We start from the raw sequence: 14,464 nt of genomic DNA, 5'->3' as shown, positions 1-14,464 counted from the left end.
TATATATATATATATATATATATATATATATATATATATATATATATATATATATATATATATATATATATATATATATATATAACATGTATCGACATTCCTGTGATGTAAGAGGCTGGAATAGGCCTCCGTACGCCGGGCTGTCTGGATTCATATCCATAATCCTCCTGCAATAAATTAGTAACAACTAAACAACGTCTCCGGATCCTTATTAGGTTTGTTTCCGGCGGAGCTCGTGAGGCGGGACGATGACAAGAGCCCCGATAAGAATTTAATTTCATCTCATTTCAGACGATTTTATGAATCAAATTCTTGAACACTGGCAAGAGATTTAATGATCCCCATCTTTTGAAAATCTTATTTCCGAGCGGTCGATAGCATTCCTCTCCGTTAATGTCGACTTAGAGGCCGGAGTCATTTAGTAATTGATTCTTTGGCTCTCCTCCTCCTCCTCCTCCTCCTCCTCCTCCTCCTCCTCCTCCATGTTGGATCATCTCCTCCAACGGAATGAGATTTATATGCTAATCCTCCGAGAAGACTTGAAGGAGGTCTGAGGAGGAAGAGGAGAAGGAAGAGGCGGAGGAGGAGGAGATGAGAGGAAAGGAGAGGGGAGGAGGAAGAGGGGGAGGAGGAGGATATGAGAAGAGAGGAGAGGGGAGTAGGACAGGAGAAGGAGGAAGAGGAAGAAGAAGAGGAGGAGGAGGAGGTGTCATCACGGTGGAGCAGAACAAAAACACGAAGAAGAATGGGAATATTCCTAATCACTCATCACTACAGAGAACCGTTAACCGAACCCCGACCTGCGCGTGGGTCCCCTCCCGCACACCAGAACCCGAGGGCACGCTCGGCTGATTGAGTTTCCTGCCGCCGCGGATGACGTCACTTTTAACCTGTGATGTGATGCGGCTCATGCGCACTCCCGCGGATCACCGGAGGCCATTAAAAAGATTCATATTCATATTTATATTTAAATAAGACAACAATAAAGTTTCCCTAAGACAAAAGCAAAAACACGGCCACAATATTTTAATAATATCTCAAAGGTGATCATATCTTAACAATATATCAATATCAACAAAATAGCCTCATAGTATAGGCCTCGTGATATTACGTTCGGTCTACAACTAAACCATTATGATAATAATAATTATTGTCTAATAATAACAACAATCATAATTATAATATTAATAATAACAACGATAATAACAATAATGATGGTAATAATATTATCATTATTAATAATAGCCTTATGTTGATCATAGTGATTCCTATGACATCGCTCGGTGGTTCAGAGTTCCCGGGCCTCAGCTGCAGATTGAGACATCAAACTGAATTGTCAGGAGGGCACGTGAATGAATATTTGACGCCATCTCTCCCTCTGCGACCAGATCCCTTATTAATAACTCCTCTGATCCGCGCGCATTGGCGGAGTGAGACGTTAACGGAGTGAGACTCGAGGCGGAGTGAGATGTCAGGCGGCCCGTGACAGCGCGGGCCCTCCCCTTGCCCTCGCGCTTTATCTCCGCTCCATCCCATCGCTCCCCACACACCGCATTTATTCTGCGCGCTTTGTCCGCGCTGTCACGCCGCATTCCTGGGCCGCGCGGCAACGCGGCGTGCCGCTAAATGGGGGGGAGGGACCCGCACGCCCTCAAAACGTCGCCCGCTATTGTCCCGCACTTGCCGGGGAAATTTAAGGTCTTGCAAACATCGCCGAACCTTGATTTATTTAAGTGACGACATATGGCCGCCGCAGCTCGTGACGGGAATTTAACTGCCGGCGTGCGCGTTAAAGCGCCATTACGCGGTACTGTAAATCACTCCTTGCGGGGCGGGCTCGAGACGCGCTTCACCTCGGAGGCTTGACCCCCGCGTGTTTATTTATTTATTTATTTAGGAAAGAGGAAGATTCTGTCATAAAGTGAAGGAGTTCCTCTAGCCCCGCGAGAAGGCCGCAGTATGTGTGTGTGTGTGTGTGTGTGTGTGTGTGTGTGTGTGTGTGTGTGTGTGTGTGTGTGTGTGTGTGTGTGTGTGTGTGTGTGTGTGTGTGTGTGTGTGTGTGTGTGTGTGTGTGTGTGTGCGCGCGTGCGTGGGTGCGTGCGTGTGCGTGTTTGTGCATGTGTGTGTGTGTTTAGTGTGCACCTGATATTCAGCAGGTCGAGGAATCCAAAGAAATTGAGAGCAATAGAGCATCGCGCAATAGACCCTCGCGCAATAGAACCGCACGCTATAGAGCCGTGCGCCATAGAGCCCCACTCTATAGAGCGGCAGGACGAGGCGGCGCTGCGCTGAAAGAAGCGCGCGGCTAAAAGCTATAATTGTATTTGCTCGGCGGAATATCAGAAAAGACGTCTCGTTTCTTTCAGCGTGATTCGATTAATCCCGAGATGGCTTCTCTCCCGCCAGACACGTGGAGGGACGGAGCACCAGTTGGCTCTTTGCTCTGAATAATCAGATTAACCGTTCGGTACAACGTTCAGGTCCCGGCTCGCGTGCAGAAAGGAAAGAAAGAGCGGATTTGCATAACAGGGAGCGCGTTGTTGTCCAGAGAGAGTTAACTTGTGGCGCGGCTGGTCCTTAAAGGCGAGGCGCGACGCGGCAAGAGTCCGATGGATGGCCGAGGCGGGCGCGCGGGTCATCCGCGTGCGCGTGGAGGCCAGATGCCCGTTTATTCGCAACGCGCACGCGCCCTCTCTGGTCATCTGAATTATGCATAAACTTGGTTCTGCTGAACTATTAAATACTGCTGACGGAGGTCGTGAAATTAATAATAAATAGGTCAAACTAAAACTGGGCCTATTTAAAATGTCTATGATCTAATATGACACTTCAGCGCTTTAGAAACACTAATATTTTAAATATTTTTTTATTGATTAGGCTACTTCTTGGACAACATGCGATCTAGAGAATCATGGTCATTCCATTCTCCCCGTCGAAATTAAATCCATATTTTATTAATAACTGTTTGTACGCGCAATATGGGTAGGTAATGGCATTACAGGCCGCGGTGATGGAATATGAATTCATGAGTTAAACCAGCCCTGTCTTCTTGGCATCATACGGGATTCAGACAACAGGACGGCGGGCGCTACGAATAAACTGTTAGAATTGGGCAGGAAAAACACACAACCAATATGGAGAGAGGATATAAGGAGAGGAGTGGAGAGAAAATAAGGAGAGAGGAGAGAGAGGAGTGGAGAGTAGAGTGGAGAGAGGAGAGGAGAGGGGAGATAGACAGGGGAGAGAGGAGAGGAGAGGAGATAAGGAGAGAGGAGAGGCGATAAGGAGAGGAGAGGGGAGGAGATAAGGAGAAAGGAGAGGAGAAAGGAGAGAGAAAAGGAGAGAGGAGAGAAGAGAAGACGAGAGGAGATGTGGTACGGAGGGAGGAGGTGTAAACACAAACCAAAAGGTTCCTCTCATTACGGAAACCGGATTATCAGCCGGAGAGGTTGGACGCGAGTTCCTCACATTCATTACAAAGATGTTCTTCACCGAATAAAGGGAATTATGAAGCCAATAATAGTAATTACGATCTCGTTTGAATCAAGGCCGCAAAGCTGATGAGATAAAGGCCTCTTGGAGCCGGGGTGTTGGGTAATAAATAGACCGACAGACGGGACGGGAAACACACATCTGGATCGCAGGGTTGATATCCCTCATTCAGCATGCAAAGCTGTTGCAGCTTTCATCTTGACATTCTTTTTGTCATTTCGTTGAAGTAGCCTAAGAATTAAATACAAAATTAAATACAAATAAATAAAGAATAAATAAAGAATAAAAACAAACAGCAGAGTGGTCGCAGTTAACCGTGTGTGTGTGTGTGTGTGTGTGTGTGTGTGTGTGTGTGTGTGTGTGTGTGTGTGTGTGTGTGTGTGTGTGTGTGTGTGTGTGTGTGTGTGTGTGTGTGTGTGTGTGTGTGTGTGTGTGTGCGTCTGCGTTTGTGTGTGTGCATGCACGTGTACGCGTGTGTCTATGCGTGTAGTTGTTTTGCGTGTGCATGTCTGTTTGTTGTGTATGTGTATGTTAGTGTGTGTGTGTGTGTGTGTGTGTGTGTGTGTGTGTGTGTGTGTGTGTGTGTGTGTGTGTGTGTGTGTGTGTGTGTGTGTGTGTGTGTGTGTGTGTGTGTGTGTGTGTGTGTGTCGTGCGGCAGCAGCAGCCTCCACATCTGCAGTCACGAGAGAAGCAGCGAGGCCGTCCGCAGCGCGCGCCAGAGAGACACCGAGGATCCGACCGACGTGAAATCTGCCCAAGGTATCCGCGCGCTTAAAAGGCTTAAAAGCTTGGGGAGAAAATTGGATCAGGGAGAATCGTCACCCAACTTTCATTATTTCCAAGTGGTGTGATTGAATTAAAGGGCAAGATGGCGGTTAGAGAGGAGAGGGGTGGATGGCGCGCGGAGGCTTGGCGCGTAATGGCGCGCGGTATTAAATTCTAATTAGAGACGCAGCGGATCAATGGGAGGGAGGTTGGACAGCGCGAGGCCCCCAGTGCCAGCCCAATAGACTGATGAGTTATTGTCATGTAAAAAAGCGCGAGCAATAAGACCAAACGCTTTGCTATTGTCCAAGCGGAAAGAGCCAAGTTTATTAGGAGCGCTGGATGCTCTAGAGACCGGGGGGCTAGGCGGCTCTTAGGGGGCTTTTCATAAAAGCGGGCGAGGCGCCTATAAAGCAGGCCAGTCGAGGAGCGGCCGCCGACCAGTCAACATCTCCTCCGCCCCACTCCCGCCACGCCACGAGTCACGCGCGTCCTCCTCTCCGTCTGTTTAAATCCAATTTCACGTTTTGTTGATTCCACATTTTTTTCTTGGTTTCCTAGGAAGTGCGTCTTTCCGTCTCCACGAAGCCTCTTCCGATGTATAAAATGGAATACTCTTACCTGAACTCCTCCGCCTACGAGTCGTGTATGGCCGGGATGGACAGCGGCAGCCTGGCCTCCGCCTACGCCGACTTCAGCTCGTGCAGCCAGGCGAGCGGCTTCCAGTACAACCCCATCCGGACATCGTTCGGCGCTTCCGCGGGCTGCCCGTCCCTCGCGCCCGGCTCCTGCAGCCTCGGGACCCTCCGAGACCACCAGAGCAGCCCTTACGCCGCAGGTAAGCCCCCATGCGCGGGCCACTCCCGGTAACCAGGTCGTCTTTATAAAGCCCGTGATTGCTTTTCCACACGGAAACGTGTTTACTATTTACCAAAGCGAATCTGCTTACCCAAATGAAGCGGATTTATCAGGTTAGGAGCGATTGCAGGCGGCGGTAATTGGGTTAGCGGGTTATGCTGTCCTGCTCGCGCCCTAACCGCCAACAACATCATCTTAGGAAGGAGAGAATCATTTATTTACTCTGAGACGAGAAGCATCTTAATAACGAGATGAGATGAGATGGAGCGGCAGTACATTACGGTACATCACAACATTATGACAACTTCACCAACCCCAAGCCAAACAATTAGGTCAACATTACAATTAAGTTAACATTACAATCAAGTTAATATTACAATGAAGGAAACATTACATTAAGCGCATCACGGCGCGCGGCGCGCAGCGACTCCGCATCTCAGCGACTCGCGCGCCTACATATGATATCGCCGCTCGACTCATTTTAGACAAAATGGTGGATTTTAAATTGACTTCCGCTTGGTGACCCGGATACCACCGGGTGTCCACGCGCCCCGCTACCCGGGACCCTGTCCAGCCCCCCTAACGGGACCCTGTCACCCCGTCTCCTCCAGTTCCCTACAAGCTGTTCACGGACCACGGCGGGCTGAACGAGAAGCGGAAGCAGAGGCGCATCAGGACCACATTCACGAGTGCGCAGCTGAAGGAGCTCGAGCGGGTGTTCGCGGAGACGCACTACCCGGACATCTACACCCGCGAGGAGCTCGCCCTCAAGATCGACCTGACCGAAGCCCGCGTGCAGGTATGCCCCCGCGCGCGCCCACCTGCACCGTCGCTACAGCACGAGACATAAATACAAACACACAAAAAAACTAAACGCACTATCGAATATGGAATATTATTATTTTACTTTCCCCGCAGGACATCGGTGTCATTATTTACAAGTTATAATTTTCATACTTTTTTATGATGTTTCCACTTTTCACATTATGTCCTATTTGATCACGTGGTTATTTATTATTTAGTAGGCCTACTGATCATCGATAAGTAATATGATCATATTACTGATCATATTAACGATAATATTAACGATCAAATTAATGATCAGATGATTATCGATTACTGATCTGGATCTCGTATTTCTAGGTTTGGTTCCAGAACCGACGCGCAAAGTTCCGCAAGCAGGAGCGCGCGGCCGCCGCCGCCGCTGCTGCGGCAAAGAACGGAACCGGGAAGAAGTCGGACCCGCGCGACGAGGACAGCAAGGAGCAGAAGAGTGCCGACCCAGACAGCACAGGGGGCCCGGGGGGGCCGCACCCCGCGGGGCCCCCCTCCTCCTGCTCCGGGCCCAGTCCCGCGGGGGGCGCGCTCAGCAGCCAGGGCGGCGGGCAGGGGGACCCGGGGAAGACCTCGGGGTCCATGGGGGTCCCGGGGTCCCAGGGGGGCCAAGGCTCCTGGGCCAGCGGCCCCGGGACCATCACCTCCATCCCGGACTCGTTGGGCGGGCCCTTCGCGAGCGTGCTGTCGTCCCTGCAGAGACAGAACGGCGCCAACAAGGCGGCGCTCGTGAAGAGCGGCATGTTTTAGCGGGTCCGCGGTGGATGGGAAGGAGGACTGTAGGAGGGGGGGGGGGGGGGAAGAAGGAGAGGGGTGGGGGGAGGGGAGGGACATGACCGAAGGACACGCATACACATCAACAGGAAGATGACGACTTCCGCTGCGGGGGTCGCTCCCTCCCTCCCCGGCTCCTCGCGCGGTCAGGTTAGAAGAATCACAATGTGACGTCATCGCGCCACCCCCACAGCAGCAGCAGAGCATCGATCACCGATCACCGATCCGATCAGAGTCGAGGTTTGGGACAAGACGCGTCGTCCGCTCGCCGCCGACTCTTGTTTCAGGACGAAAAAGACGCGCCGCGCGCCCCCGACAGACTGAGAAGGTTGGGGGGGATGCGCGTGCATCATTTTGTTTTTCTAGATCGTCGTCACGCACGCGGCCCATCACAGATTTCAGGGCTCGCGGTGGTTTCCGTTCACCGATCGATAGATGATCAATAAGAACGGAGCCCCGCCCCCTCGAACCGCACAACGCCCCGCAGCGCCCCCACAGACCCCCTGTATGTTTGTGTGTGTTTGTACGCAAGTGTTTTGTGGTGTTGTGTACTCTCGTCTGACGTAGTTCATCTCTGGAGCATCCCCCCCCCCCTGATTCCGCCCCCCCCACCCCTCTGATTCTGCTCATCCCAGAAGTGATGCAAGCTTTTGTATTTATTTCGTCTCATTTGCATGTCGTCTCTTCCCTCCCCCCTTCCCCCCTCCTCCTCACTCTGTGAACTTTATGTAACTCGTTTCGTCCGGATTCAAAGTTATTTATATGTAGGTCATGAATGCTTATATTTAAGAATAAGGAACTATTTCTACACGTGCACATAGTTTTCCAGGTGTACCATTGAAATGATTGTTGATGATAAAAAAAAATAATGGTCCAAGTTGCTTCGTCACTTGTTATTGATGATAAAATGGCTGAGTCGATTTTATATTAGGATAAATACAGGAATTTCTAGATAAGATCTGGGCTGCAGGTGTGAGGCACCACGGACAGCGCAGGCACAGTCAGGCTACGACGTTAGTTATAAAGTCAAAACAATGAAGTTGATCCAAAGCAAGCTTTACTAAATATTAAAAATCTTCATCTAGTTTCGCTCATCTGCCCGACAGTAGATTCCTGTGTATTAGTGTTAGTATATCTATTAGTATAGATCTATTAGTATCAATATAAATTTTAGTATTAGTATATCTATCAGTGTTAGGAGATCTATTAGTATTTTTAGATAAATTAGTATAGATATATTGGTACTATGAGCTATGAGTGTTATTAGATTGATTAGTGTTAGTATATATATTAGTTTCAGTATGTCTATTAGTATTAGTACATCTATTAGGATTAGTAGATCTATAAGTATTATTAGATATATTAGTATTAGTAAATCTATAAGTATTAGTAGATATATTAGTATTAGTAGATCTATAAGGATTGGTAGATCGATTAGTATTCGTAGATCTATTAGGATTAGATCTATAAGTATTAGTAGATCTATTAGTATTAGTAGAGCTATGCTTAAAGTAAATCTATTCAGACAAATACAAATACACATTGTGCAACGGTGAAACTTTAAAGAGACACAAACAAGTTCTCCTTTTGGTTTAAACATTTTATTTATAAACATACATTATGCTAGAAATTCCGCTGCATTTGACCTGCTCTTATTGGGAAAGTCCTCGGGTGCATAAGACAATAAATACCAGCTCATTCCCAGCCACGGATCCTACCCAGAAGCCTCAGCAACATCCGAACCAGAAGCTAAAGAAGAATACAAATGGGAAGAGCGCAGGAATACTGGAGAGACGGGGAGCGGAGGGCCGTTCGGTGTGGGCTCAACGTGCTTCTGCATACAGCCTCAGCACCAGAACATCTGGACCAGAGTGTGTCGCGATGCCACAGATCCCAGCCCAGCGGTGCGAGTGCCGCTTGGCCGATATTACTTCTGCCGTTAAATCATACGAACGCGTCGGCTGATTATTTAACGGCATCATATTAAAATCTGCAATTTCAACAAACACGAAAAACAGCTGCGGTGCAATTAAACAACATTTAAAATGAAACCCATTTCGATAATATTTAATTTCGGCAATTTCTTTAGTGTGAAAATGAGGATGAAAATCCTCAGGACCGACCAGACGGGGGCTCCGCGTGGACCCCCCGATCTGAGAGACCAGCTAGCTCTGTCCTGCTAACCCTAAGGCACATTTACGCTATCGCTCCACCCTCCTCGCTCCTCGTTATTCGCCCCTCGTTACTCGCCCCTCGTTACTCGCTCCTCTCTCCTCATTACCCGCCCCTCGTTACCCCTCTTTACTCACTCCTCTCTCCTCGTTACTCACTCCTCGTTACTCATTCCTCGTTACTCGCTCCTCGTTAAGTCCCCCGCTGACCGGCCGGCCAATCAGGTGGTGTTTAACGAGCAGGACATTTGCATAAGTCGTACATCATGATTCCATAATAAGGATAAAAATATGCTTTATATTGATATAAAGTAATACAATAACAAAAATGGTAAATATGTTATTGCTCTATCGACGAAGCATCATCATAAATACAAAATATTTACTTATCTCAAGCAAAATACCGCAGCCAAGGCCTGTTTACTGCATGGGTCAGTAAGGTGAAAAGGTCAAAGTTCAAAGGTCAAACGCAGCTCAGACGTCCCTCGTTGGGGTCATCAGGAGACAGAAGGAACAGCCACTTAACTAAAGCCAATCAAAGTCAGAGTTTACGCGTAAAGAAATCCTTAACATACAAATCAAAACCTCTAGATTAGAATAACAATATCTCTAAGACCTGGATACCAGTGATTATATACTCAGTTATTTTCTGCTCATCTTTACGTTGCTCTTTGGGACCAGGAATAAAACCTTTGAATTTGACACATAAGGACTACAACTCTAGAAAGAACCTCTATAGAGCAGTATTCTATAATGATCCTCTATAGAGCAGTATTCTATAATGATCCATACAGAGCAATGGTCTATAAAGATCCTCTCATAGAGCACTAGTCTATAAGGATCCTTTAATAGGGCAGTAGTCTATAATGACCTATCAAGGAGCAGTAGTCTATAAGGATCCATATAGAGCAGTAGTTTATGAGGATCCTCTATAGAGCAATAGTCCATACGGTCTCATAGAGCAGTAGTCTATAAGGATCTATCATAGAGCAGTAGTCTATTAGGATCCATATATAGCAGTAGTCTATAAGGTATTATAGAGCAGTATTCTAGAAGGATCCACATAGAGCAGTTGTCTATAAGGATCCTCTATATAGAGCAGTTGTCTATAAGGAGGGTCTTACAGACACCTCATGAAGTTGATTCGTTGGTCAGATCTGATGCAGTCTCTTGATTGGTCGAACAGGGGAGATTCTGTGATGTCACACGCAGGAGTCACATCCATTGGCTGAGATTTCATGAACATATATGATAACATATACATGGCAAGTCTTGAAACCTTTTACCACCCATTCTGATTGGCCCATGCCCTGCAGAGGGAGCCAAACAGGTGAACCATTGGAGGAGGTGAATGAGGAGGACATCTTTGGTCTCCAGTACATCACAAGGTGGTCGGCTGACCAGCAGCTGAGAGAGAGAGAGAGAGAGAGAGAGAGAGAGAGAGAGAGAGAGAGAGAGAGAGAGAGAGAGAGAGAGAGAGAGAGAGAGAGAGAGAGAGAGAGAGAGAGAGAGAGAGAGAGAGAGAGAGAGAGAGAGTTAATGATTCCCAAAATTATTTAGAAAATGAGTCTAATGTACATCCATGAATGTTAAGTATACAGTCCTTCAGCACACACACACACACACACACACACACACACACACACACACACACACACACACACACACACACACACACACACACACACACACACACACACACACACACACACACACGCGCACACGTACAGCGGGAGCGGATGTAGCACTGGTGGCAGTTGAGGAGTCCGTTCCTGATCCGGACGTCCGTTCCCGTGGTGGTGTCCCCGAGAAGACCCCGACACACCCCGCACTAAGAGAGAGAGAGGGGAGAGAGACCATCAGACCAACTGAAGGAGAGAAACCATCAAACACACAGAGACCAACTGAGGGAGAGAGACCATCAGACACACTGAGAGAGAGAGAGAGGGGAGAGAGACCATCAGAAACACTGAGAGAGAGAGAGAGAGAGAGAGAGAGAGAGAGAGAGAGAGATACCATCAGAAACACAGAGAGAGAGAGAGAGAGAGAGAGAGAGAGAGAGACCATCAGAAACACAGAGAGAGAGAGACCATCAGACACACTGAGAGAGAGAGAGAGAGAGAGAGAGAGAGAGAGAGAGAGAGAGAGAGAGAGAGAGAGAGAGAGAGAGAGAGAGAGAGAGAGAGAGAGAGAGAGAGAGAGAGAGAGAGAGAGAGAGAGAGAGAGAGAGAGAGAGAGAGAACCTTGAAACACTGGATGTGGAAGAAGAGTCCGAGCGTCTCAATGATCATGGCCGCGCCCTTCCCTAAGGCCCGCCCACAGCTGGAGCACAGCTTCCGGCCACTCACCGACCTGGGGGGGGGGGGTTATTAAATTACAGAGGAGATAAAGGTGGAGGGGAAAAGACAAATGGAGAACATGAGAAGGAGGGGAGGGGAGAGAAGGAGAGGGGAGAGGAGCAGAGAGAGAGGAGGAGAGGAGAGGAGGAAATAAGGTGACAATGAGAGAAGAGGAGGAGAGAAGGAGAGGATCCAAGGGGCGGAGCTGCTTCCTGCCCAGACCCCGTCCCCCAGCCTTACTGTGTCAATCGTACCCATCGGGGATTTAATAAATTTAAGCTTGAAGAGAACAGAGGATAGACAGTGGAGATTGGTTCTATAGATCTAGAACATGTAGAATCATCAGGAAGCTCATTCTAATTAGCTAGAGCTCTCTTAGTGAACGTAGATACAGATGAGTACAGAGACCGAATCAAAGCGTAGATTCAGACACGGCCACACACACACTTGTTGGCACACGCAACCATACACACACACACTTGCTGACACACACTCACTGGCACACGCATACACGGCCATGACCACACACACACACATCCATGCTGGCACGCACACACACACACACACACACACACACACACACACACACACACACACACACACACACACACACACACACACACACACACACACACACACACACACACACACACACACACACACACACGCGTGTGGGCTCAACGGGTGTGAGTGCACAGATGATGTCATCGACAACAGAGCCTCTGTTTGCCGCATATTGTGAGGAGGAGGGGCGGAGGGCCCGCGGTGCATTGTGGGTAAGTAGCAGAGCGCGCAATGACCGGGCAGAAACAGTACCTGTTGGGGGCGGGGCAGGGGGGGGGGCTTAGAGTTTAACTCAACAGGACGGCACCTGAAAACAGACAGCAACAACATGACGTCACACCGCTGCCCGCACCCCATTGGCTGCCGGGCCCCGCAGAGAGAAGCCAATCAGCAGGCAGACCGGGGGGTGACGTAGCCTGAGCGGTCCTGAGTTAACGCTAACCCGACGCGAAGTTAAACATTACGTCAGGAATAGTTAACGACAGATATTGGCGAGAATATCTTCGACGCTGTCGTGAGGTTTGAGCGCCTGATGGCCGGAGAGCGACGAGGGGAAATAGACAGGAGTGTGCTGCCACCTGGTGGCCATTATCAGGAACTGCAGCCCGTTTCACAGAGATGGGATATACATACACTAATGTCCTGTGGGGAAAGGGATTATGGACGATCTGGATCATTTTCAACACACACACACACACACACACACACACACACACACACACACACACACACACACACACACACACACACACACACACACACACACACACACACACACACACACACACACCTGCGGTCTCCTTTGGGTTTGCTGGGGGTGCTACAGTCCAGGACCTCTTCCTGCTTCTCGCTGTGGGCGGGGCTTCTGGCAGGGGCCATGGTTGTGGGCGGGGCTTGAGGCGGGGCTTGAGGCAAGGCCTTTTGTCCGTTTTGCATAGCCTGGTGGACAGCTTCTGATTGGCTGCTGTTGAGACTGAAAGAGCTGCAAGACAAGAGTTACACAGTCAGACCATACATGGGCATACGCACGCAAATATGAAGCTTCCTTTATGATTAACTGGAATCATAATATGGGACACTCTGGAGCTGTGATAAAGGACAGACTGTGATAGAGGACAGACTGTAGCTGTGATAAAGGGCAGACTGTAGCTGTGATAAAGGGCCAACTGTAGCTGTGATAACAACAGACTGTAGCTGTGATAAAGGACAGACTGTGATAATGGACAAAGTCATGTGATGAGGTGAACCCTGACCTCTTGGCGGTCTTCATGCTATCGTCTGCTGTGCTGATGTCACTCGTTCTGTAGTTTTCACTTCCAACCTGTCAGCCAATCACAAAGGTGAAAATAGGAAACTTAATAGGAATTTGATGTAATACAATATATTAATATAAAATGAAAATAATAGAACACAATATAATACGCATATAATATAGCATGACTATAATATAACATGTATATTAATAACATGAATATAATATGATCTAACAAATAAAAAGTAACATGAATATAAAAAAATATAAACAGGAATAAAATATAATAGCAATATTATATAATAGTAATAATATCAGAACATTTTCCTAATAACCATCAGATCCCCACCGACTGTCTCTCCTGGTTCTCCCAGCTGCTCAGCGAGGGGGCAGCGACCCCCTGTGGTGGTCGCGGGTTCTGCATCCCCCGGCGCGGGGAGGGGAGAGAGGCGAGGGGGGAGGCTAGGGAGGGCAGGGGGGAGGTGAGGGGGGGCAGAGTCTCCTGCAGCAGCTTACGCTCCTGGAGTCACACATAAATAAACATACATACATAAATATATACGGTAAACGGTAAATGGACCCAATTTAATGCAAGGCCACACCTTTCTTAGGGAGCATTTTGGGTTATTAGTCTTGCTCAGGGACACCTCAACACTCATCTACGAGTCGAACTAGAACCTGCTCTATCTCTTGAGTCACTGCCCTCCCATATATAAACCAAACTCTAACACCATTTAGTCATTGAGGAGACGATTTTTCCTGCAGTATCTCCTGAATAAAATGCTATTACACTTAATATGCTAGCACACTAAATATGCTAGAACACTAAGTAAGACCCATAGCCATGTCTGAGTTTATCTGCTGAGCTACAGGTATTATAAATAGTCCTCCAGTACTGTTAGCACATAGAACTCTTCCAACTCCCTGTTTCAACAAATATTACCCACATGCATCACAGTTATTAATAGAAGTACCCTTATCTCTTGCACACACACACACACACACACACACACACACACACACACACACACACACACACACACACACACACACACACACACACACACACACACACACACACACACACACACACACACCTCCTGGTGGTACTTCAGCTCCTCCTCCACCACCTCCTTCTGGGCTCTCTCCCACTCCCCCCTCAGTCGCTCCTGCTCCCGCAGATACTGCTCCTGTTACCACGACAACAACATCAGCACCAGCACAGGGACACGACCTCAGCACCACATTGCTGCTTCTCCTGCTTGTAAGTGAGTGAATGAGTGTGTGAGGGAGTGAGTGTGTGAGGGAGTGAGTGTGTGAGGGAGTGAAGGAGGGAGCGTTCGGGAGTATGTTTGGGGTATGAGAGGGTTGAGTTTAGAAACAGGGAACACAGAAAAAGCAGCCAATCAAAGTGT

General features: G+C 48.3%; 2 protein-coding genes across 2 annotated transcripts in view; one reads left to right on the top strand and one right to left on the bottom strand.

The window, feature by feature from the left end:
• The first annotated feature begins 4,854 nt into the window (after nt 1-4,854).
• Nucleotides 4,855-6,699, top strand: phox2bb (paired like homeobox 2Bb). Its single transcript, XM_056599957.1, has 3 exons — nt 4,855-5,095; nt 5,727-5,914; nt 6,259-6,699. The coding sequence occupies exons 1-3, from the start codon at nt 4,855-4,857 to the stop codon at nt 6,697-6,699; spliced, it is 870 nt and encodes a 289-aa protein (XP_056455932.1).
• Nucleotides 6,700-8,318: 1,619 nt separating this feature from the next.
• The window catches only part of LOC130390979 (LIM and calponin homology domains-containing protein 1-like), a 59,406-nt gene continuing 53,260 nt past the window's right edge, over nt 8,319-14,464 (bottom strand). Inside the window, exons 18-24 of the mRNA XM_056601162.1 lie at nt 14,147-14,239; nt 13,399-13,569; nt 13,051-13,118; nt 12,588-12,779; nt 11,138-11,246; nt 10,623-10,725; nt 8,319-10,301 (exon numbers count right to left, since the gene is read on the bottom strand). Coding sequence (XP_056457137.1) covers nt 10,276-10,301; nt 10,623-10,725; nt 11,138-11,246; nt 12,588-12,779; nt 13,051-13,118; nt 13,399-13,569; nt 14,147-14,239 — 762 coding nt within the window. The 3' untranslated portion in view covers nt 8,319-10,275. The remainder of the gene's footprint in view (nt 10,302-10,622; nt 10,726-11,137; nt 11,247-12,587; nt 12,780-13,050; nt 13,119-13,398; nt 13,570-14,146; nt 14,240-14,464) is intronic.

This window comes from Gadus chalcogrammus, chromosome 10, assembly GCF_026213295.1.
Source record: "Gadus chalcogrammus isolate NIFS_2021 chromosome 10, NIFS_Gcha_1.0, whole genome shotgun sequence".
NCBI classification, from domain to species: domain Eukaryota; kingdom Metazoa; phylum Chordata; class Actinopteri; order Gadiformes; family Gadidae; genus Gadus; species Gadus chalcogrammus.
The sequence above is the reverse complement of the archived record's forward strand: the minus strand, read 5'-3'. Positions and strand labels throughout refer to the sequence as shown.

Bases quoted from the DNA above. Each gene is read 5' to 3' on its own strand.
- phox2bb (XM_056599957.1), top strand. From the start codon at position 4,855: ATGTATAAAATGGAATACTCTTACCTGAACTCCTCCGCCTACGAGTCG. The intron at 5,096-5,726 runs GTAAGCCCCCAT...CGTCTCCTCCAG, and splicing joins GAGCAGCCCTTACGCCGCAG to TTCCCTACAAGCTGTTCACG. The intron at 5,915-6,258 runs GTATGCCCCCGC...TCGTATTTCTAG, and splicing joins TGACCGAAGCCCGCGTGCAG to GTTTGGTTCCAGAACCGACG.